The sequence below is a fragment of the Leuciscus leuciscus genome, assembly GCF_965113295.1.
Source record: "Leuciscus leuciscus genome assembly, chromosome: 2".
Lineage (NCBI taxonomy): Eukaryota > Metazoa > Chordata > Actinopteri > Cypriniformes > Leuciscidae > Leuciscus > Leuciscus leuciscus.
The window spans coordinates 47,953,682-47,976,376 of record NC_138726.1 but is presented as its reverse complement, the minus strand read 5'-3'; the positions used below and the strand labels follow the sequence as shown (position 1 = coordinate 47,976,376).

At 37.8% G+C, this 22,695-nt stretch overlaps 1 protein-coding gene across 1 annotated transcript in view; it reads left to right on the top strand.

Annotated features, from left to right (window-relative positions):
- Positions 1-22,695, top strand: part of adamtsl3 (ADAMTS-like 3) — a 191,692-nt gene that overhangs the window by 15,165 nt on the left and 153,832 nt on the right. Inside the window, exon 3 of the mRNA XM_082154169.1 lies at positions 9,828-9,947. Coding sequence (XP_082010295.1) covers positions 9,828-9,947 — 120 coding nt within the window. The remainder of the gene's footprint in view (positions 1-9,827; positions 9,948-22,695) is intronic.

Below are 22,695 nucleotides of genomic sequence, written 5' to 3'. Positions count from 1 at the left end.
ACCAGAACCATCACCACACATCCCTGATTCCCTACTAAAGGCTCTGGCTATATACACACTCTGTACTCCGCCTCTGAAAATCCAGCACCACACCAGGCAAAATAAATTATAAATGTCTGAGTTTTGACTGTGAGTTTGCAGTGTGAATCAAATGTCCCATGAGCCAATTCAAAAGTAACTGACCACTCAAAAAGTATTCATCACTTAATGTATTCTCTGAATCAGTTAGAACGGCTACTGAATCAACATCTGACTCATTTGCTAAACTACAAGTTTTAAGGACTTTCAGTAGTTTCAGTCTCGAAATGAAGCAGGTTTTGAAACTTAAATACAAATTTGTTTTTAAGTATATACACCAGTGTTCAAAAGTTAGGGGTCGGTAAGATTTTTTTCGGGGAAAAACACTAACATTTTTAAATATTATTAAAATGTATAACTGTTTTCTATTTGAATACATTTCAAAATATACTTTATTTTTGTGATGGTATAAATATAATCTTTATAAGTCATTACTCCAGTCTTCAGTGACATTCTTTGATGAATAAAAATTTAAAAGGGTGTCCTTCCTTTTTCACATGACTGTATACAGTCATGTGAAAAAGGAAGGACACCCTGTAAAATGTTATGGTTTTACGTATCAGAACATAATAAAAATCATCTGGTTGTTTGCAGGTCTTAAAATTAGGTAAATACAACCTCAGATGAACAACAACAAATGACATTACACCATGTCATTATTTATTTAACAAAAATATAGCCAAAATGGAAAAGCTATGGGTACACACTATGATTGAATTGCTTGTAGAGCCACTTTTAGCAGCAATCAGTTGAAGGAATTGTTTTCTGTATGACTTTATCAGTCTCTCGCATCATACTTGAGGAATTTTGGCTTGCTCTTCTTTTACAACGTTGCTTCAGTTCATTGAGGTTTGTGGGCATTTGTTTATACACAGCTCTCTTAAGGTCCCGCCACAGGATTTCAGTCAGGTTGAGGTCTGGACTCTGACTGGGCCGTTGCAACACCTTGATTCTTTTCTTTTTCAGCCATTCTGTTGTACATTTGCTGGTGTGCTTGGGATTGTTCTGTTGCATAACCCAATTTCAGCCAAGCTTTAGCTGTCGGACAGATGGCCTCACATTTAACTCTAGAATACTTTCAAATGCAGAAGAGTTCATGGTCAACTCAATGACTGCAAGGTACCCAGGTCCTGTGGCTGCAAAACAAGCCAAAAATCATCAACCCTCCACCACTGTGCTTAACAGTTGGAATGAGGTGTTTGTGCTGATATGCTGTTTAGTTTTCACCTAACTTGGCGCTGTGCATTATGGCCAAACATCTCCAATTTGGTCTCATCTGTTCAAAGGACATTTCTCCAGAAGTCTTGAGGTTTGTTCAGATGCAACTTTGCAAACCTAAGCCTTTCTGCCATGTTATTTTTAGAGACCCCCTTCCAAACATGCCATTCTTGTCCCGTCTTTTTCTAATTGTATTTTCATGAACTTCAATATTTAACAGAGGCCTGTAGAGTCTGAGGTGTAGTTTTTGCAGTTTCTATGAAGTTTCAGTGTCTGACCTTGGGGTGAATTTGCTGGGACGTCCACTCCTGGGTAAGATTGGCAACTGTCTTGAATGTTTTCCACTTGTGAATTATCTTACTCACTGTAGAATAATGGACTTCAAATGGTTGAAAAATGGCCAAATAGCCCTTTTCAGATTGATGGCAGCAATAATTGCTTTCCTCCTTGGCATTGTGTTAACACACACACCTGAATGCTCCAGACTAGTAAACTGCCAAAGCTTCTGCTTTTATAGAGGTGATCACATTTGCTGATGATCAGTTAATCAAAGAAAGATTGTTAAGGTTGTACTTAGCTTGTCACCCATGGCTTTTCCATTTTGGCCTAGTTTTTATTAAATAAATAATGACACGGTGTAATATGTCATGTGTTGTTGTTCATCTGAGGTTGTATTAACTTAATTTTAAGATCTGCCAAGGACCAGGTGATTTTTTTTATTAAGTCCTAATACATAAAACCATAGAATTCAATAGGGTGTCCTTTTTTTCTCCACATGACTGTATGTATGTATATATACACACAGTGTATATAGTATATGTATATTAGAGAGGCCTAAATTTGAAGTGTGCTATGAGAAAAAAAGTTGTTTTATAAGATAAGTCACAAGAATTTTGCAGCTGGCAGGATTCATTTATGACACTACGCTTCTAAGGTTTCTGCCAATGGTAACTGATTGTCATAAAAAGGGCTCTAAAAGCATTTATGTGACGTCAAGGACATTATGTTTGTCTTAAAAGGGGTATGTGACTCAAATTGTTGTTGCCGCTTTTTCAGAATGATTTAGAGTCAGGGTGCTTTTGCCAACTCGTGCTCACATTGCTCAGGGTAAATGCCGAATCTTCATTGTCTCACTGACTTCAGAGCTGAGGAATGCTAGAGTGACCAGATGTTAACCTGGCCCTTTTTTAAAAGAGAAGCGCCCTTTCTGGAAGTTATGATCCAGGATTAACTCTTCCTCTGACTGTACTGATCCTTGGCATCGAGTACTAAAAGTCGAAAGCTTATTTAGGGTTAGTCCGGTCTGAGAAAAGGCACTGGCCTGCTGCCATTAACCCAGAGACCAGCTGGAGTTTTCTCCACATTATTGAGGATACTCACACTGATGGTGTCGCCACATTCCTCCGGTCAAAGCGGAGCCTTTTACTTCCAATCTTTGATGTTAGAACTAACGGCGCTGCCGTCAACTTAGTTCTTTACTTATTTGGCACTTATGCCCCGCTGAGACAATGTATCTACAGTTCCCTATTAGAGTGCCTGATGAAACATCTTCTGGCACATGAAAACAAGCACACCTGCGCCTGCTCTTGTGAATGCCAGTGGAAGTGCACTGAGCCTTTAGTAATGAGCTTGTGTGTGGCGCTAAGTTGAACGAAACCCAGTACGGTTACTCACATGCTGCCTGAAATTTAAGTTTAATCAAAACCAGGTTAAATTACGGCAAGATTTAAAGGTCCCATTGCATGGATTATTTTATTATTTTAGAATGTTTCCTGGGGTGCCCTTATAATGTTAGTATGTTTTTTAGATCAAAAGTTGTTATAATTTAGAAATAAAAGGCATATTTCCTAGCCTGATTTCATCCTCTGATTTGAACGCTCTGTTTGAAGGGGCGTGTCTGTGTGAGACTGCAGTGCAAACTGCTTGTGTGTAAACTGATTGTGTAAACTGCTGTGATTGGCTGACATGCTTGCATATGAAATATCTAGCATTACATGTGGAACTATCTGGAAAACTTTTACTATTACAGCTATTATACATTTTTACTATTACAGCTATCGGGATTAAGGAATCGTGAGAAGTTTTTTAAGTATTTAGATCTATTCCCATCACATAAAAGGTTGCAGTGATGAGCATTGAGCAGATAACAGCCTGTTGATCGCGTGAAAAAAGATCTTATCATTGCAACGCAGTTTCTTGTACTCTCATTAATGCTTTCACCAATGCAAACATGAGGTAAGTACAGTAAGAGCTTCATTGTGCTGTGTAATTGATCATTGATTTCATAACGAGTTTTTGCAAGTGTCCAGATAAACTCGCGCTGTGTGATTGACAGCTTGGGCGATTGGAAAGGGATTGTTCTTTGATCGCTTTCTGTATATATATTAATCACAGTTTAAGTAAGATTATTTTCATCCTACTAAGAGAAACGATGTGAAGTTGATCGCTACTTCCGTAGTAAATCACTACTCACCGCTTGCTGGAATATAGTTGGAATTGCCCCCTTCTTCAGTATGAGACGCTGAGAGAAGCCTGCTTGATATTGTCCCAGGTTAGAAAAACAGTCCATGGTGAAATGGGCAGAGTAAACTAACAACTTTGAATTAAACTGTTGCGGTATCCGATTATAGATAAACATCAACCACACCTGTTGACATTTGACTGTTGACTGCGCAGTTCCGCCTGGCATTGAACATGGGCTGGCATATGCACATTTTTGGAGGCGTACATATTAATGATCCCGACTGTTGCGTCACAGTCGTTGTTATGTGGAGATTAGCCTATTTTTCAGGGGTGTTTTTCAAAAACGAGATTTAAATAAGAAGGAGAAAACAATGGTGTTTGAGACTCACTGTATGTCATGTCCATGTACTGAACTCTTGTTATTTAACTATGCCAAGATAAATTCAATTTCAAATTCTAGGGCACCTCTAAAGCCCAATTTATACTTCTGCGTTGAACTAACGCCGTAGCTACGTCGTAGGCTGTGTGTAGCGCGCATACCCTTCGGCGTACCCTGACGTGCACCTCTCCAAAAATGTAACAACGCGTCAACTCTACGCGGACGCAAGCGCTGTGCTCCCTCTGCAAAAGTAATTGCGCGTCAACGCGGACAACGACGCAGAAGTATAAATGAAAACAAACGCGTTGCCTACAGCGTAGAGGCTCCGGCATAGGTCCGACGCAGAAGTATAAATCAGCCTTGAGGGCCGTTTAAACCAAGGTTGAAAACTATAATGAAAACAATCAATATAGATCTTTTTACTATACATATTGTTTCAAAGCACAAAGTGCAAGATTATGGGATGTATTATGTGAATGTTTGGCTAAAGAGATGTGTCTTTAATCTAGATTTAAACTGGGAGAGTGTCTTTACATTATTAAGAAGGCTATTTCAGTGTTTAGGAGCCAAATGCGAAAACCCTCCTTTAGTGGACTGAGAGATCTTGGTTACTACCAAAAGTCCAGAGTTTTGTAATCTTAAAGAGCTTGATGGATTGTAAAATGATAGAAGATCGGTTAAAGGGATACTTCAGGATTTAGCATTAAGCTTTGTATTAGTGGAAAATCTGTAGTATTTTCGAATTATCGTGCTTTCCACCCTCATATCCCCCTGAGATGAGAGATTTCTGTATTTTTTGTCTGGAAAAAATCCTCCAATGACGCAAAAATCGTCATTTTGCGTCATCGGAGGATTTTTTGGCCAGAGGCTATAGGCTACAGCCAGTAGGAGGGGCTGTCCCGCATGTTTTCAACCCGCCCATAGAGGGTGGGATCTCACTCACAGAATGTACACATAGTATCAGCCGTCTTTCTTTGGAAGCTAAGCTAACAGGCTGTTGTTCTGTGGAGAAAGCTGAGTAGTAGGAGAAAGCTGAGTATTAGGGGTTACCATACTCTTTTTCCCGGACATGTCCGGCCGTCGAGATCGTCCAAAATGTCCTGGATTCGGCTTTTGCTTTCTCTGCAGTCGCCATTCATTGTTTACATGCACACCTTTTGTTTCAATCGAACTGAATTCATTCCGATTGGTGAATCTGAATGTAGTGTTTACATGAACGCTAAACAAGTGATCGGTTGATGTGCGTTTTAACATTGCTAAGAAAATTCCCGCTCCTCTGTGAGAGATAGCCTACGAGACCGGTGAGTCTCACAGGTGTCGCTCATCAGTAGTCACGCCACCGGCTTCGCGCCGTTCTCCCGCGGCCCTCAGTCTCGTCCTGCTCGCCACAGTAAACATTATGAATGACGACTGTAGAACGCAAAAGCCGAATCCCGGACATTTTGGGCGATCTCGAAATGCCGGGCAAACTCGTCACGGAGACTCACTAGTAGCCTAGCCTTGTTGTTTTCAACTGCGCTCTGTAAACGGTAGGCGTGACTTGGGAGTGGCCTCGTAGGGCAGCGAAGCAAGTGCATTCTGGGAGTTGTTGTCTTTCAAAAGAAAAATCAATTTTCTGGCTTTTCTCAGTCTAGAAAGCTCCAAATTCAAAAAATAATTTCACATTTCTTCTACATAAATGACCTATTTTAAATACACATCCATCTTTCCAGAGGTGAAGTATCCCTTTAAATACACAGGAGCTAAACCATTTAGGGCCTTATAAGTCTGTAGCAATACTTTGTAATCGATACAGATCTGAACAGGTAGCCAATGTAGAGATGATAAAATTTGTGTTATATGATCATATTTTCTTGACCTGTTAAGAACTCTAGCAGCTGCATTTAGGACTAATATAACTGTAAAGTTTTAATAATCATTCTAATTCTACGAGATAATGGAAGTCCACTCCACAATTGTAACGCTAATGACAAAGAATAACGATATTGTTGGAATCACTTTCAGAATCACTTTTATTCCAGCTGATGAACGAAACAAATATTGACAGCCAATCTAAATCCACCTGAAAGGTCCTGTGGATGAAAGTGCTCAAGCATTAAAAGCAGCAGACGACATAACTGCAGCGTGTTCTCTTAGTTATTTTAGTTTTATCAATATTTTGAATGAGATTTTATTTTTATATTTTTTAGCTTTCATGTTGATTTTAGTAACATTTCTAGTGCTTTTGTCATGTTATTTTAATTGGCCATTTTTTATTTATTTTAATTTTTTTTTCAGTTTTAGTGCATTTTTATTTTATTTTATTTTATTTTTATTTCCAGTCATTAACTGAGAGTGCTTCAACTTCAACTTATTTCAGTTTATTATATTTATTTCAAATTTTCATTAAGTTTTAGTTTTCAACTAATATTTTATTTTATTTCAGCTTTATTTCAATTAACAGAAGTTTTAGTTTTAAGACGCTGATAATATAGTTATTGCTGTAGTAATATTTCTTAGTGTGAATGTGCCTTTATACTCATTCAGAAGCAGCCTAGCATTAACACTATTAAGATCTGATTTGTATAGAAGCAGAGGTGGTGATTGTAAAAGGAAATTTGAAGTCCTCATCCGTTGAAAGACTTTTTTTCTTGTTTAGGGCACTTAACGGATCCAATGTCAGACTGAACATCCTCAAAGAGTTTTGTGCAGCTCTCAGAACCTCCCTTCGACTTCTATTCTTGGTTATGAAATGAAAGTTATTCCTGTTAGCCATATTATTTTTGCTCTGTCAGGGCTGTTTCCTGTAAGAGATGATGAGAGATGGCTAAGCTGCGCGACCTTTCCTTTGCTTGCACGTAGAGGAGGGAGTTTGTTGTCGTAAGTCTGTGTTGGGCCCCCGTGAGGTACCTTGGGGCCTCATAGGGAATTTACTGGTGAAGATGTCCCCTGCTAATGCAGTCAGCACCTGAAGGATTTCTGTGTGTGTGTGTGTGTGTTTGGGGAACACAGATGGTGGGGTGTTTACAAGGGTGACAGATGACACTTGTTTAGGCTGTAAGCAGTCTGGATTGATGCTTCTGTTTGGGGACAGATTGTGAAAACGTACAGTACATGACAAACACAGACAAACACATTTCATATGCAAATGCACACACTGATTGTAATTTTGCCATTATTAACAACAATAACAGAGGGTCTTTATTTCGACTTGATCAGGGTTTTTAATCTTAAATATACATGCATCAGGGTTGCATCGCACATGCATCACAATTTATATTAATATTTTCGGACATTAATTAAATGATATTAATAAGTGCTGTGCTGGTGCTGGGTAGATTACTTACAAACTGTAGTCCATTACTGAATACATATTACATGATGAAAAGTATAGTTAGTAACCTATAGTATTTAAAAAGTATTTAATTTTACATTAAATATTTATAGTTATTTTGGTAACACTTGAACTAACATGAACTAACAATGAACAAAACATTTGTTACAGTATTTATCAATCTTTGTTAATAAAAATACAGTTGTTCATTGTTTGTTCATGTAAGTTCACAGTGCATTAACTAATGTTAACAAATACAACCTTTGATTTTAATAATGTAATAGTAAATATTGAAATTAATATTAACTAAGATTAATAAATGCTTTAGAAGTATTGTTCATTAGGGTTAGGGTTAATGTTAACCAATGAACCTTATTGTAAAGTGTTACCATTATTTTTTATAAATCAGTACTTCACTAGTTTTCTTAATCATTAAAATGTTGTTAATAATTATTTCTATGAAGTTATCTAAGGAAAATTTTGTGGTGCTCTACACAATGTAAAATGAAAAAATCTGTTATGATGGCCATATTGAATTCAGTTTAGAAATAGATGTCTAATTAGTCATTATGCGTGTTCTACATATGAGGAAAGAAATAGACATAATTATTAAAAATGGTTAGTTGAAAAACTTATGTTAAAGTAATGAAGATCTTTCATGTTGTGACTGTGAATTTGGAGCCGGTGCTTAAAATTCTTCAGAATTTTGCTCGGCACACACACGGACACGGACACGCGCACGCACACGCGCACGCGCACGCGCACGCACGCACACACACACACACACACACACACACACACACACACACACACACACACACACACACACACACACACACACACACACACACACACACACACACACACACACACACACACACACACACACACACACACACACACACATACACCAGGGCTGTTAATTCAGGCTTGTCAGTGAAAGTCGGTGTGGCTGATGAAAGCATGCCGGGCGGCTTCTCTGAGCGTGTGCCAAACTCCTCTGCTCTTTAGGGCATAAGTGCTTGGAGAAGTAACCAGCGTTAGCATGTATCCATTCACACTTGCACCAGCAGACCAGTGTTCAGGTATAAAATTAGATTCACTTTTGATACCCAGGTATATTTTGTCTTCAAGCTTCAAACACTTGTAAATAGTTCCCCATTTAATGAGAAGGGAGGGAAAAAAGCTTTTCAGGAGCTTGCTGTGATTTTATAACCTCTTTAACTTGCATGAAATGTTTATAAGAGTGTCACCACCAGGCACTTCTGAGAAACCCGTCAGCCTGGCATCAATACGGTAAACTCATGGTAGCCAACTTCAAATTCTTCTGTACGATTCAGGATTTGGTGCATGTGCTGCAGCTTATCTTCCTCAATAAACCTCTAAGACAAAAGGGAGTTTCAACTCTGAAAGACCCCGAACCGCTTTCTTTGCTGTGGGCTTCTTACTATCTCACAATGAACTTTTGACACTACTTTTAACAGTTGCAATTCCTCTTAATTTGTCCATGCTGTAGTCCTTTATTTTCTTTTAGTTTGGGGGATGTCATAGATGGCTTGCAGCTGGCAGGTTTTGAGGTTCATTTCATGAGTCAGGAAAAGGATGATTATTTTATGTAGCCTACTATATAAGTTTTTTTATATATAGACAGTGGCTGATATATATATGTGTTTGATATACAGTACATTAATTGCATATGCATATATCATATGGACATGATACATGTATTTGATTTAATGCAATTTCAATTCCAGTAAATAAGACACATACTCTGTCATGCACAAAATGTGTGTGTATATATATATATATATATATATATATATTTATATATATAGTATATATATATATAGTATATATATATATATATATATATATATATATATATATATATATATATATATATATATTCATCAGTTTAAGATGCCTCTTCTTAATTATTTGCAAGCTGCAACTGTTTTCTTCATGCTTGATATATATATATAATTTTTTTACAATTTTTTTTTATTGTCTATATGAATGACCTTAACTGTTTATTGTCTAATATCTAATGGTTGGATTGGGGAAGATATGGGTGGTTTTGGTGTGATGGAGAGCTTTTGTCTCTGTTCTGTTAGTATGTATGTATGTGAAGTATGTTTTTCTTCGAAAAGTCCTTAACCGACTTTTAAATCTAAAACTTACAATTACAATTGCAAAATTATTCAGCTTGATCTGTACAGTAGTTGAACACTGTTAACATTTCATAACATCTTTTATATACTTACCTCATGGTGTGGCAAATGTTACATGCAGATCTCCCTAAATGACAATGTCCACACGACTCCACAGTACTTTTTCGATTAGGTTTAATGTGGATGTTGTGGTCTTGTTTTACAGGGGTTAGCGAGCCAGACGCAGAGTGCTTACTTCCTACCTGAATTTTCTCTTTCTCCACAAGGAAGCTTTCTGGAAGACACAACAGGAGAGCAGTATCTCACCTATCGCTATGATGACCAGGTCAGAATAACAGAATTACACACACATTCCCTGTGAATATTCATCTGGATTCTGTCTATTCAATTGAGATGATTTCTAATTAAAGTCATACTTGCCACTTCATATTGTGGTGATTAAATTGCACTTTGTAAAACTGCTGCTCTGTGAAATGATCGTGGTTCATTAGCTTCTTGAATTTAATACTAGCTAATAGGCTTTGTTCTAACACCTAGTGAGCTGTCTTGACGTGTGTGTGTGTGTGTGTGTGTATACAGTAGGGCCTATATGTAGAAAATGTTAAAAAATGTTGCATATAATATATAATTTTACCTAATATACGTTGGATAATTTATGTATATTTTATATATAAAAAATTTGTATCAGTATTTTTCAGTATTGATTGAAAATGTAAATATAAAAAAAATGTACTTTGTTGTTTTCTCTGAACTTGGTGTGATGCTTTCGGGGATTGCCTTTCCGCAAATATACATTATCTTTGACCCCAAAATTGTTATGATGCATAATTATGCCTCCTGCCATTTTGGAACTGTCAAAACCGCACACCTACAATGTTTTTATATGCTGTCTGTAGGCAGTTCACTAGGTTTTGGAACAGATCTATAAATTTGTCTTTAGAGTTGCATGATTTTTTTGTAGATAAGTAAACTCAGTAAGAATGTCTTCGGGGCATATGATTAAATGAGTCAGTGATTAATTTCACAGGATGGCACAAGTCAATCATGAATCATTTCTGTCTGTGCATATCTGTGCTGCTCTGAGGGGAAAACAATAACAATATCAGTTCTACAATGTGTCATAACTGTGCTATGAGTAACTTAACATTTAATATGATATAACCCTATTATATATGTCTTCAACATTGATAATAAGACATGTTTCTTGAGCAGCAAATCATCATTTTAGAATGATCTTCCTAGCCCCAAACCTTTAAACGATAGTGTTTTTAATATATTTTTATATTAACTCTTTCCCCGCCAGCGTTTTAAAAAAAAAGTTCCCAGCCACCGCCAGCATTTTGAAACATTTTCATAAAAGTTTAATCGCCCCCATCATATTTTGTTGTATGAATATCTGAACATGCAATATTTCAAAAGCAAGAACAGAGCCTCTGCTTTTAAACTGAAAAATAAAACATTTTATTCTAGCTTAGTGCATTATTTTTTAATCAATACATGAATGTGGGTAAGTTTCATTAAAAAAAGCAACATTTTGAGAAAAACACGGGTTTTTTTTCCAGACTACATCCAGATGGGATTCAGAACAATGATCAAAACATAGATGGAGTAGATCGAGTTCATCAACACCTCAAAAGCTTGCACAGTCCTATACCTCATCCTAGGTCGACATTTCATTCAGTAACTTTAGGCAGTTTTGATTTATAATATATGCTTTTTAATGTTTATGATCGCGTTACATATGCATCTGCTTACATATGCTATCGTTTGTTTCTGCTTCTTTTTCACCTGTATTTTGATCCGGAGATTCAGTACTCTTTCAGAAGATGTGTCATAGCGCCCCCTACCGTATAACAGTGAAAACACAGAAGGCAGGAAATTTTCATCAATGGTGGGGAAAGAGTTAAAGGGATACTCCACTTTTTTTTTAAATAGGCTCATTTTACAACTCCCCCAGAGTTAAACAGTTGAGTCTTACCGTTTTCGAATCCATTCAGCCGAACTCCGGGTCTGGCGGTACCACTTTTAGCATAGCTTAGCATAGATCATTGAATCGGACAAGACCATTAGCATCTCTCTCAAAAAAATGACCAAAGAGTTTCGATATTTTCCCTATTTAAAACTTGACTCTTCTGTAGGTACATCGTGAACTAAGACCGACGGAAAATGAAAAGTTGCGATTTTCTAGGCTGATATGGCTAGGAACTATACTCTCATTCCTGCGTAATAATCAAGAAACTTTGCTGCCGTACCCATGAGTCCAGCAGGCGTAATGATATGACGCAGCACCTGAAAATAGTCCCCAGCTCGGTAACTTCCAACGTGACCGGGACTAAGTTTGTCTAACCTATTAGACCTATTTTCAGGCGCTGCGTCATATCATTACGCCTGCTGCACCCATGGTAAAGTTTCTTGATTATTACGCAGGAATGAGAGTATAGTTCCTAGCCATATCAGCCTAGAAAATCGCAACTTTTCATTTTCCGTCTGTCTTAGTACATGATGTACCTACAGAAGAGTCAAGTTTTAAATAGGAAAAATATCGAAACTCTTTGGTAATTTTTTTGAGAGAGATGCTAATGGTCCTGTCCGATTCAATGATCTATGCTAAGCTATGCTAAAAGTGGTACCGCCAGACCCGGAGATCGGCTGAATGGATTCGAAAACGGTAAAACTCAACTGTTTAACTCTGGGGGAGTTGTAAAATGAGCCTATTCCCAAATAAAGTGGAGTATCCCTTTAAGCAATATGTTATGAGAAGCTATATTGTGTTGTGAATATAGTGACTGCTGAAAGGCTTTGTCAGGCACGGCATGTTTCGTATCAAAGCAGTTACTGTTGTGTGTATCACGACTGGAATGATGTATTGACCGATCAGATGACTGGACCTAAACTATCTGTTTTAGGACTATGACATTGTGAAAGTGTTAAAGGCATAGGGTATAAGGGAACATCGATACATCGCTTCACAGGAAGTGGAGAGGGTAAATCATCCAACTGTCACACCGTCACCAGTCAGAACAAATAATGGATCAGAGCCATTGAAAGAGTTTTTCAATGGCTCTGCAGTGGAGGAGTTTACATACAGTAGTGGCCAAAAGCTACAAGTTGGATGAAACCATCAAAATATTTTAAATATTAGGGAAGAACAAAAGGTTAAGGGATTTATGTGACAAAAAAAGCTACAGGTTTTATTTTACTTTGCAAAAATATTCATAGAAAAACAAAAACTCACAGGAAAAAGTATACATTAACAACAAGATAATCAGTTATTAATATTTTATATTTTGTTGGTTCTCTATTGTTTTTGCATGTGTTCAACATTTCTTTGTATGACAGCATGGACAAAAATTATATCCGCACAATTTGGTCTGTTTCACTTTAACATTTAACATGTAACATTTAACACATTTTTAATAACTGAAATAAAGGGTGACAATGTCAATTTTCCAAGGCTGGACATCACTTTTGGCCACTACTGTATGTGTTTGAGTATTCACAAATTTGGTTATTATTATACAAACTAAAGTATTTATGCATGGTTATGGCGATGAATGTTACATTTGCATATTTTGTTGTATGAATAGGCATGGCAAAGTAAAAGTGTTGAGAAGCAGCTGAGGCTCTGTCCTTTCTTATTTTACTTTATTTACCTCAGGAGTTTTTATGTAGCTACACGTGGAAAACGCATGATATAAGACTGATTCAATGCAATTATTATGACCATGGATTAACACATATACACATGGTTAAACAAATCAGAACCTGGAACGCACCTTTATTGAAGGCACAAGACCTGTCAGTGATGTAGATACTGATTTGTCTAATTTTGAATGATCATAATTCACAGAAATAATATAACCTTCCGTGACATGCTCTGTGTTAGCGGCGGTTGGACCATTTCCACTCGATACAATCAGTTAAGACTTTCAGATCAGCCCCTCGGCTTAAGGGGAATTTAGGCCAGGCCGTCTCGGTAAACCCTCTGTAACAGGAAAGTCCAGGTAAACCCAAAGTTTATAGGCATTATAAAGCTCTGCCCGAGTGTTTTCTTTTGAACGCCTGCCCTGGGAGCCATTAACCCAGACACACTCTGTGCCACTGAACTGTTTTGGGGCCTGTTATGGAAACCTTGGTTCACTTTAGTTCAGCACTGATGTCTGTTTCCAGGCCAGTTGTTATGTCTGTGACGTGTTGGCATGCATGTCCAGGATGGCTTTTATTATGGTGATTTAATACTGGAATGCGGTGGTGGCACAGCAACCATGCAAACACATGCTGCTTCCTGTTGTTATGACAGAGTTCCAAGCATTTCTGCTCTTATGGGCTCATACTAATGCACTGCTGTTGTATATCAATGCTGATAGGTGTGTGTGTGTGTGTGTGTGTGTGTGTGTGTGTGTGTGTGTGTGTGCACGAAAACACACTCAGTGGCCCTGTTTGCAATTGAATTCTACCTTACTACTCTTACTTTTGCTGCAGCATATATAGAGTATGAGTGAATTTTTTTTCGATTTCTAATTGATAAATTTAGCTTTGTTTTCTAGTTTCAGTTTATTTCTTATTTTAGTTAATAGTATTTCAGGGCTGCTAAAGTTAATTCAGTAGGATCATTTAAAAAAGGTTGTTACATTGGAGGTGGATTGTTTCACGTTTTAGAATATACCTTGTATCTGAAGTAGTAAAATTAATTTGCAGCCATTTGTGAAAATGTCATTAAAATGTATTTTACTTTCTTGTTTTTCCTTGTTATCTTTTTTTGTAATTTATTATTTGGTCAGGCATACATTTTGATAAAAAATGTTAAAATGTATTTAAATTCACAAAATTTGATTGAAAATACAACCTTTTTGGCTTCTAAGATTAGACTTTTTTCGCTCAATTGAACAAATTTGTGTGGACTTTTATTCCAGATTTGTATAGGAGTATTGTTGCACAATTTTTTTCCAGTTTCACACTGTTATTTTCTGTTATTTTAGTATTGTTTATATTCTATTATAGTATTTATTAATATTTTGAATCAAATTTGTATATTTTGAATGTCATTTAATAAAAAAAAATTGTGTTCATTTTTATTTAAAAAATACTTAAAAAATATTTTAATTTAGCTTTTATTTTAATTTATTTTAATTTTAGTTTTAGTTTTAATTTTAGTAATTCAACTATTTATTTTTTAGTTAGTTGCCAAGGAAACATTTCTAATTTTCATTTTCTCAGTTAATATTTAAATTGTATTTTATTTTCAAAAAATATTTAACAGTTTTTGTTTTAATTAATAACAACACAGTAGACAATACACAGTGTATAATATATTTTCCTTTGACTACATCTCTGTACAGTGTATATATACAGTTCCCAATAATTTCAACATAGTTTCCATTCTTATGCAGACACAAAAATGTCCTTGCTGAAAAAAAGCGTCACATTTCTGTCCATTATGGGAAAAAAAACTATACCGACTGATGTTTCAAGTTTAGAATATTTCAAAAGATTGTAAAATCTTCCCAGTTGTGCCGTCTGCAAGGTAAAGGCATCAAAAGAAAATGCCACCGGCCCCAGTGCCGCTGCTTCCATGCTGTTTCTCTCCATAAGAAAGAAGGTGGATACCATCCAGGCCTGTGCCTGCTGAGGTTAGCCACAGATGGAGGGCTTTCCCCTACAGACACGGGGCTTAAACTAATAGATAATGCACATGTTCCCTTTGGGCATCTCCCCGGCCAGCCGAAACCGTATAAAGCAGCTTTCCTCAGAGAGCCCCGTAAAGCATATCTAATGGTTTTTTGTGTTGCGCTACCTGCTTGAGACTTTGAGTTTAGCCAGCTGGAGATTTTTGGCTCAATGCAGCACGCTAGTGCCAGTGTTTCCACTTACAGCCAGTCCAGTTCTCTCTAAAATAAGTTCTCATTTGAAAAGACGTGACACTGTGCAGGCAGAAGGTGGATTTTTAATGGATGGGTTTGGAGTGTGTTGATTAATTTGGGTCAAGGGGCGTGCAACGGTCGGGGAGATTTGAAGGTCTGGGTTTGAGAAGGTGTTCACCTTGGGAAAGCCAGTGCCAGGTTTCATCTTTGTGGTGTTTAGCAGGGTTTTTTGTTAGAGTGGCCCCCGTCTGTGGCACGCCAATGTGCTGGAATGGAGATTTTAATTGAGAGAGTCAGGCTCAGCATGGCTTAAAAGAACTCAGAACTTAAATACTAACTATCACTGAAGTGAACAATAATGAACAAAGCAGGAGGGTGTTGTATTTTAGCCGTAAAGTGTGAGGGGCCCTGGTCTATACTGAACGTATCTGCATAGTGATATACAAAAAATAGCTGGTAAACAGAGGTTTTGCATCATAGCTGTTTTTATATTGTGTGTTTGAGCACAATCAAGCATTGTTCTCTTACACTTTAGATTAGGGCCAATTCTCACTATTAACTAACTATTAACTATGACTTTTGCTATAATAAGCATCCATCCATCCATCCATCCATCCATCCATCCATCCATCCATCCATCCATCCATCCATCCATCCATCCATCCATCCATCCATCCATCCATCCATCCATCCATCCATCCATCCATCCATCCATCCATCCATCCATCCATCCATCCATCCATCCATCCATCCATCCATCCATCCATCCATCCATCCATCCATCCATCCGAAACCTTCAAACGTCTATCTATCTATCTATCTATCTATCTATCTATCTATCTATCTATCTATCTATCTATCTATCTATCTATCTATCTATCTATCTATCTATCTATCTATCTATCTATCTATCTATCTATCTATCTATCTATCTATCTGTGTGAGCGTTCATGCATAGCTGCTCCTAATTGTCTCTAATTAAAGCCTTAATTCTTTCCAACTGCTAAAAAGCACATTTCATCACCCCACTGCCTGCTAATGCTCATAACGCCTTTTTATTCAATGACACCCTTGATCTATTTTTAATGTGGATTAAAATTTCCATAAATGCACTTCTCTGAATGCCTCCTTTGACTTTCAGGTCCGTGTGCCAAAGAGGATGTTGGTATTGCCAAGGTTGGGATGCTAATCAAGACTCTCTTAGTTATATGGGACATCTAGTGTTTTACCCTGAGCACTTTCAGTCGAGGGTTGTGTAAAGTCCCATTTGCCTAATCCTCAAGAACGCCTGACAAGATGTGGCTCAGTTATAAGTTAATGCTTGACATTTGAAATTAGATAGCGATGCAAGCTTTCTAGTTCAGCGTTGGTAGGCAGATATAAGCTGCAGATGTTTTGTTATCAAAGGATTTAGTGCTGTGGAAAACAAGGGCGTTGATGCCAGAAACATTGACAAGAACAAGTTTGGGGTCAGTAGGTTTTTTTTTTTTTGTTGAAAGAGTTTGATACTTTTATTCAGCAGGGATGCATTCAATTGATCAAAAGTGACAGTAAAGACATTTAGAATGTAGCAAAAAGATTTCTGTTCCAAGTAAATGCTGTTCTTTTGAACTTTGCATTCATCAAAGAATCCTGAATAAAAGTTTCCTCAAAAATATTACACATAACTGCTGTTTTCAACATTGATAATAATAAGAAATGTTTCTTGAACAGCACATCATCATATTAGAATGATTTCTGAAGGATCATGTGACACTTAAGACTAGAGAAATGATGCTGAAAATTCATCTTTGCTATCACAGGAATAAAATACATTTGAAAATATATTAAAAGTTAAATATTATAACTTTTTCTGTATTTTTAATCATATAAATGCAGCCTGGGTAAGTATAACATCTTTAAAAAACATTTTTAAAAAATCGTTAAATTTTACCGACCACAAACTTTTGGACATTAGTGTGTGTTATTTGCTCACTCTCATATTGTTCCAAACACATATTCTTCTGTGAAACAACAGTAGTGACCACATTTATCAAGATCCAAAAAGGACCATACAAATAGTCTAAACAACTTCTGTGCTATATTGCAAATCTTTTGAACATAAGCTTACTGTGAGACTAAAAGTAGGGTCTTATTCACTGATAATCTTTCCCTTTGGCAAAGCTTTAAAATCTCAATTTCAGATTCAGATTAAAAAATCAGATTGGACATAATTTGTCTTTCTTGACTGAGCCTTTGATAAATACAAGGCAAAAATGTGTCCTCAACTACACCCAAAAAGTTCAACATGAACTTCAACATGACAACAAAACCTCCTGCCTGAAATGAAATGTTTTTTATTGAATGATGTTTCATTCATTGTTGCCAAATCATTTTCATGGTCACACCGCATACAATTATCCTCAGACCTTGATGTGTCAAGTTGTTGATAAGACTAGAATGAAGATGGAGAGGAAATTAAACATGTTGGTATTGGTAGAGGAAACATGCCAGGCATGTCTCGTTTTGGGTTGGAATGGAGCGGTAAAATATTTTTATCCATTTCTGAAGTCAGGAGTTTTCTTTGCCATATTTAATTGAAATATTTCAACCTCAACTGCCCCCAGCACAACTATAATAGCAGCTAATGTTACTAGAACCCAGATTTATCTTTTTATTGTTCCATTCACCATATCTGAACTACTTTATTAATAGTTGTTCACAGCCATTTCATCCAAATGAGTCATGTCATGAGTCATTTTGATTTTTTTCTTTACTTTTTGGTGTTTTTATGGTCATTCTGGAGCTTGATATTCATGGTAACTACTAACTGTTGATATATGGAAAAATAGCTGTGTGAAGTGTGTTCCATTGGAAATATAACAGCATATGTGTTTGAAATAACATGAGGGTACGTAAATGATGACATTCATTTTTGGGTGAACTATTCTTGTAGTGCGGCTGAATGCTGTTATTTCTCTGAGAAAAGCACAGAGTCACAGTATGCAGACCACATGATGTTAGTATTAACTTAGGAAACATAATTGTGTAACTTCATGTAGATTAGTCAACCGTGACGGCCCTGCATTACAGCTGCCATCAATGATATTCAGGGAAAGTGTGTGTATCCTATCAGCCTCTCTCTCCACCATTATTAATCAAATCTGGGAAACTTCTGGAATTTAACCTGGGCCGAAATGACTGGATGTTATTGTAGGTCGCATGTTTTTGCTCGAGGAACAGGCCTTTTTGAGGTTCTGACTTATGGGCAGGGAGGGCAAGTTGGATTGTGTGTGCTTTGCTTTGAAAAATATTAATGTTGCATTGCATTGAAGTTGGCATGAACCGATGTTCTTCCCGATTGTGACGTATATCCAAGTGGAACGGATTCTTGAACTAGAAAAAATTTAGGACAGGGACTTGATTTTGTCATTGGGAAATTGATTGGATGTTTGGATCATTGTGGTTTGCTTGCTATTGGTCGATCTTATGTGAGTACAGGTTGTCCCGCCCTTATATCAGTAAACACATCATCAGAGAAGAGAAGAGATGTTGCTGCAAGAGGGAGGGCAAGTTATTTTGATTAAAGATTACTAGGGCACATGAATTAAAAATAATGATTTTTCATAAAAAAACTAATTGAACGGTCAATTTTGATTTTATTGTGACTTTAAGGATAAAAAATTAGGGTATTAGCACACATGATGCCTTAAAATGCTGTCTAAGTAGGGAGCTCACTAGGCTTTGGAACAGAGCTATTTACACTTACATTTTTACAGTTAAATTGATTTAGCTCATGTGGGGGTTTTCATCTAAAATATTTTGCTGTTTTTGTCATTAAGGCTTCAACTTGTGTGTTTTGCTGTTCCTGCTATGTGGGGGTATGTGTGGGGGTGTGTGTGGGCTGTTGCTGTTCTCAGATCAGCTTGTTTCAACTTGAGGGACCTGCACAGGCTGCACACCTGTTGTGTCAATTCCCTGCATTCAAGTTCACTCAAGGTCATATTTTTAACATGGTGACCACGTTTGAATACATATGCGAACTGCGTTATGTTTTATGTGTGTGCGTGTGTGCGTCTCCTGTCCCCCCCCCCGGACAACAGGTGTGGCCCCTGGAACAGAACAACCATCTGGATCTCGTTTGCCTGTCTTCTGAGAGCACGCCGATTTAGCAATCGCCTCATTTTGTAGCCCTTTTTCACGTTCTCTGACACGGCCTTCTTTGGTCGCGGTTTAACATGAATACATTACGGCAGCACCCCCTTCACCATCACTGCGGCTTTGGTATTACGTTGAATTTGGGCAGCGGTTGGGTTTACTTTGCAGGACGTCAGCGCTGACCGTAGGGAGAAGATTGAGCCGCTAAGAATTTATTGCTCTGTGAGGAATTCCACTGGAACAAGAGAGTTTGAGAAGCAGGAACAGATAACAAAAGGATAGATGATGCCAGGGCCGTCTCTTGGGTTGTGAAGCAGAGGTTCAACAAGGTTTAACTCAAACAGAGGCTTCTTTAAGACATTCTTAACATGCTGGAGAGATCAGATATTGTCCTCCCTTTGTGCTTTATGTGTCTCAGTTAGGACTTTGCATGAAACACTGGTCTAAATTAAGTTGTTGCAAACAAATCGAACAAAGGGACCTCAGAATGCAGGAAGAAATATTCAACTCAGCAAAAGCAATTACCTGCTAAATCAAATGAGGTCGGAGAATGTCTCGCTCCTGCCCCACTGCATCATTCACTGACATTTTATGTGTGAGGACAATCAGAAGGACTAATTTTCTGTGGGGAAGTGCAGGGAACTACATCTTCCTAAAAATGTAATGAGAAAATGATTTTCAGTGTAATTGGTGAGTTTTAGGTGTGTAGTTTAGTTTGTGTAGTGCGTTGCAACACACTTTCCCTGAGTTTGAAAATAATCAAATGCAAATAACATAAACTACAACATTTATGTGTGAATTCACTGTTAAATTAAAGATTTACAAGGTGAAGTTTTGGAAGACTCTGGCCTCCCAGTGGTCAGAGCCGCAACTAATTGAGTGCATTGCCATAACTAACACATCCTTGTGGAGCGTAAGTGTTGATCGTGCAGTGGTTGGATGTGAATTTTCGCAGCTTCACTAGCTACTGCCTGTCTGTCAGGAAGTTGATCCACTAACTGATGTAGGTGGGCAGGGCACAGAGAGCTGAGTTTATTTGGACAGGAGGCCAAACTGAAGTCCACAAACAGGATCCTAGCATGAGTCCAGATGTTGCAGGATGTAGTGCAGTCCCATGTTGACTGCGTCATCCACAGACCGGTTTGCTCAATAAGAAAACTGAAGGGGGTTTAGCAAGGGTCCAGTGATGTCTTTAAGGTGGTCCAACACCAGTCTCTCGAAAGACTTCATGACCACAGACATTAAAGGAACAGGTCTGTAGTCGTTCAGTCCTGTGATCTTGGGTTTCTTTGAATGAGGATGATGGTGGAGCATTTAAAGCAGGGACTTCACACAGCTCCAGAGATTTGTTGAAGATCTGAGTAAAGATGAGTGACAGCTGGTCTGCACAGACTTTCAGACAGGTGGGCGAGACATTGTCTGGGCCTGATGATTGCCTGATCTTCTTTTTCTGGAAGAACAGACATACATCCTCTACACAGATTCAGTGCAGGTTGAGCAGTAGGAGTGGGGGGTAAGCAGGAGGTGTTAAAGGTTGTGTGGAGTGAAGGTCCAAGAGACAACCTTTTTCAAAACAACAATAGAACTCATTCAGGGGTGCGTTTCCCAAAAGCATTGTTAGCCAACTATGTTCGCAAGTTCTGTCATTATCAGCATAGTTCAACGAGCCGGTGTTTCCCAAAACCATCGTTCCAACGGACATTCGCAAACAGCATCGCAAAGTTGTGTGGATGGAATGACAACTCTCGACCTGTGGTTAGAAGCAGAGTTTCTAGTTTGCATGACATGTGGACTATTCTGAGTAAAATAAGCAAGTTGACATTCAGTACAACCTGTGTCTTTTATTTAGTTTCTATTGTCATTTATGTATTTTAGTTTGTCAAGAGATTTAAAGCTCTGTTTTTGAAGACTGCACATGTGCGTACATACTCTACTACGTAAGAACGAGCCTATGATTGAATCTGGAAATAAAGCAAAATGAATGAGAAAAAAATGAGAAGTGGTCCTCAGATGCCATGTCTGTAATTTATAGCAAAATATCTAGCATTAATTCGATCTCAAACAGATTCTTTAAAAGAAGTTATTACTCCACCACTTATGTGACGTCATAAACCAACGTGGTTGAAGGCCACTTTGCGACAATATGGTTTCGGGAAACAGTCTTGACTTGCAAGTTGATTTCTTCAACAATGCATCGTACTATGGTAGTTAAGCAGCGAGTTACGTCGTAGTACGGGAAACACACCCCTGATCATCAGCCATTGTTGATTCCCAGCATATAAAGATGATGATGTCTTGTAATTGGCTGTGTCTTTGAGACCTTTCCACCTTCTCTTAGCTACTCTTACCTCTTTTGCCAGTGTTTTATTGGCCTGTTACATTTTTTTTTACATTATACTGTATGTTTTGCCCCCCCAAGGCAAGCTCACATTACAGGACTGTAAGACTACCTGAATTGTTGTGGTGCTTACACTACAGAACAAGTAGTGTTGTCATCTGTTGTCTTGTCATAGCAGCACGCATACTACACAACACAGTACTGAGGAAGTGCACAAACTACCAGATATTTGGTCACGAGGCAGTCCCGACCAACAGCGAATATCACAGCGTATGTGACTTTTCGAGACAGGCTCAGGTCACGTCACTGACCTGCTCATACTTAACATATGGTGACCACAACAAGCATAAATCTGGACTCGATCCGGGGTTTTTGTTGCAGACCTTGGAAATTTGTCTGGGAGAGCAAAATCCAGCCAAAAATTTTAAATCGGACGCCGAGGTTGCACTGTTTCTTCTGGACAGGTGAGTAGCTGCTAGTGCTGACTTGTTTGGATGTGAACTGTGTGTGAAAATATCCTTCTTGAAAAAATATGAGCGAAGCATGATCGTTTTTTTCATGATGCACGAAACGGGAGGGAGGGGCGAGCTAACTTGATTTGTTTGGGATCTCGCTTCAAACACAAACAGAAGTGACGTCACCCACAATCGCTGATACAACCTTTAAGAGATATTATTGAAAGATATAGATGCTCTAACATTTTATGTATTTAGTCCGTTATACTGTTATCTCATTGA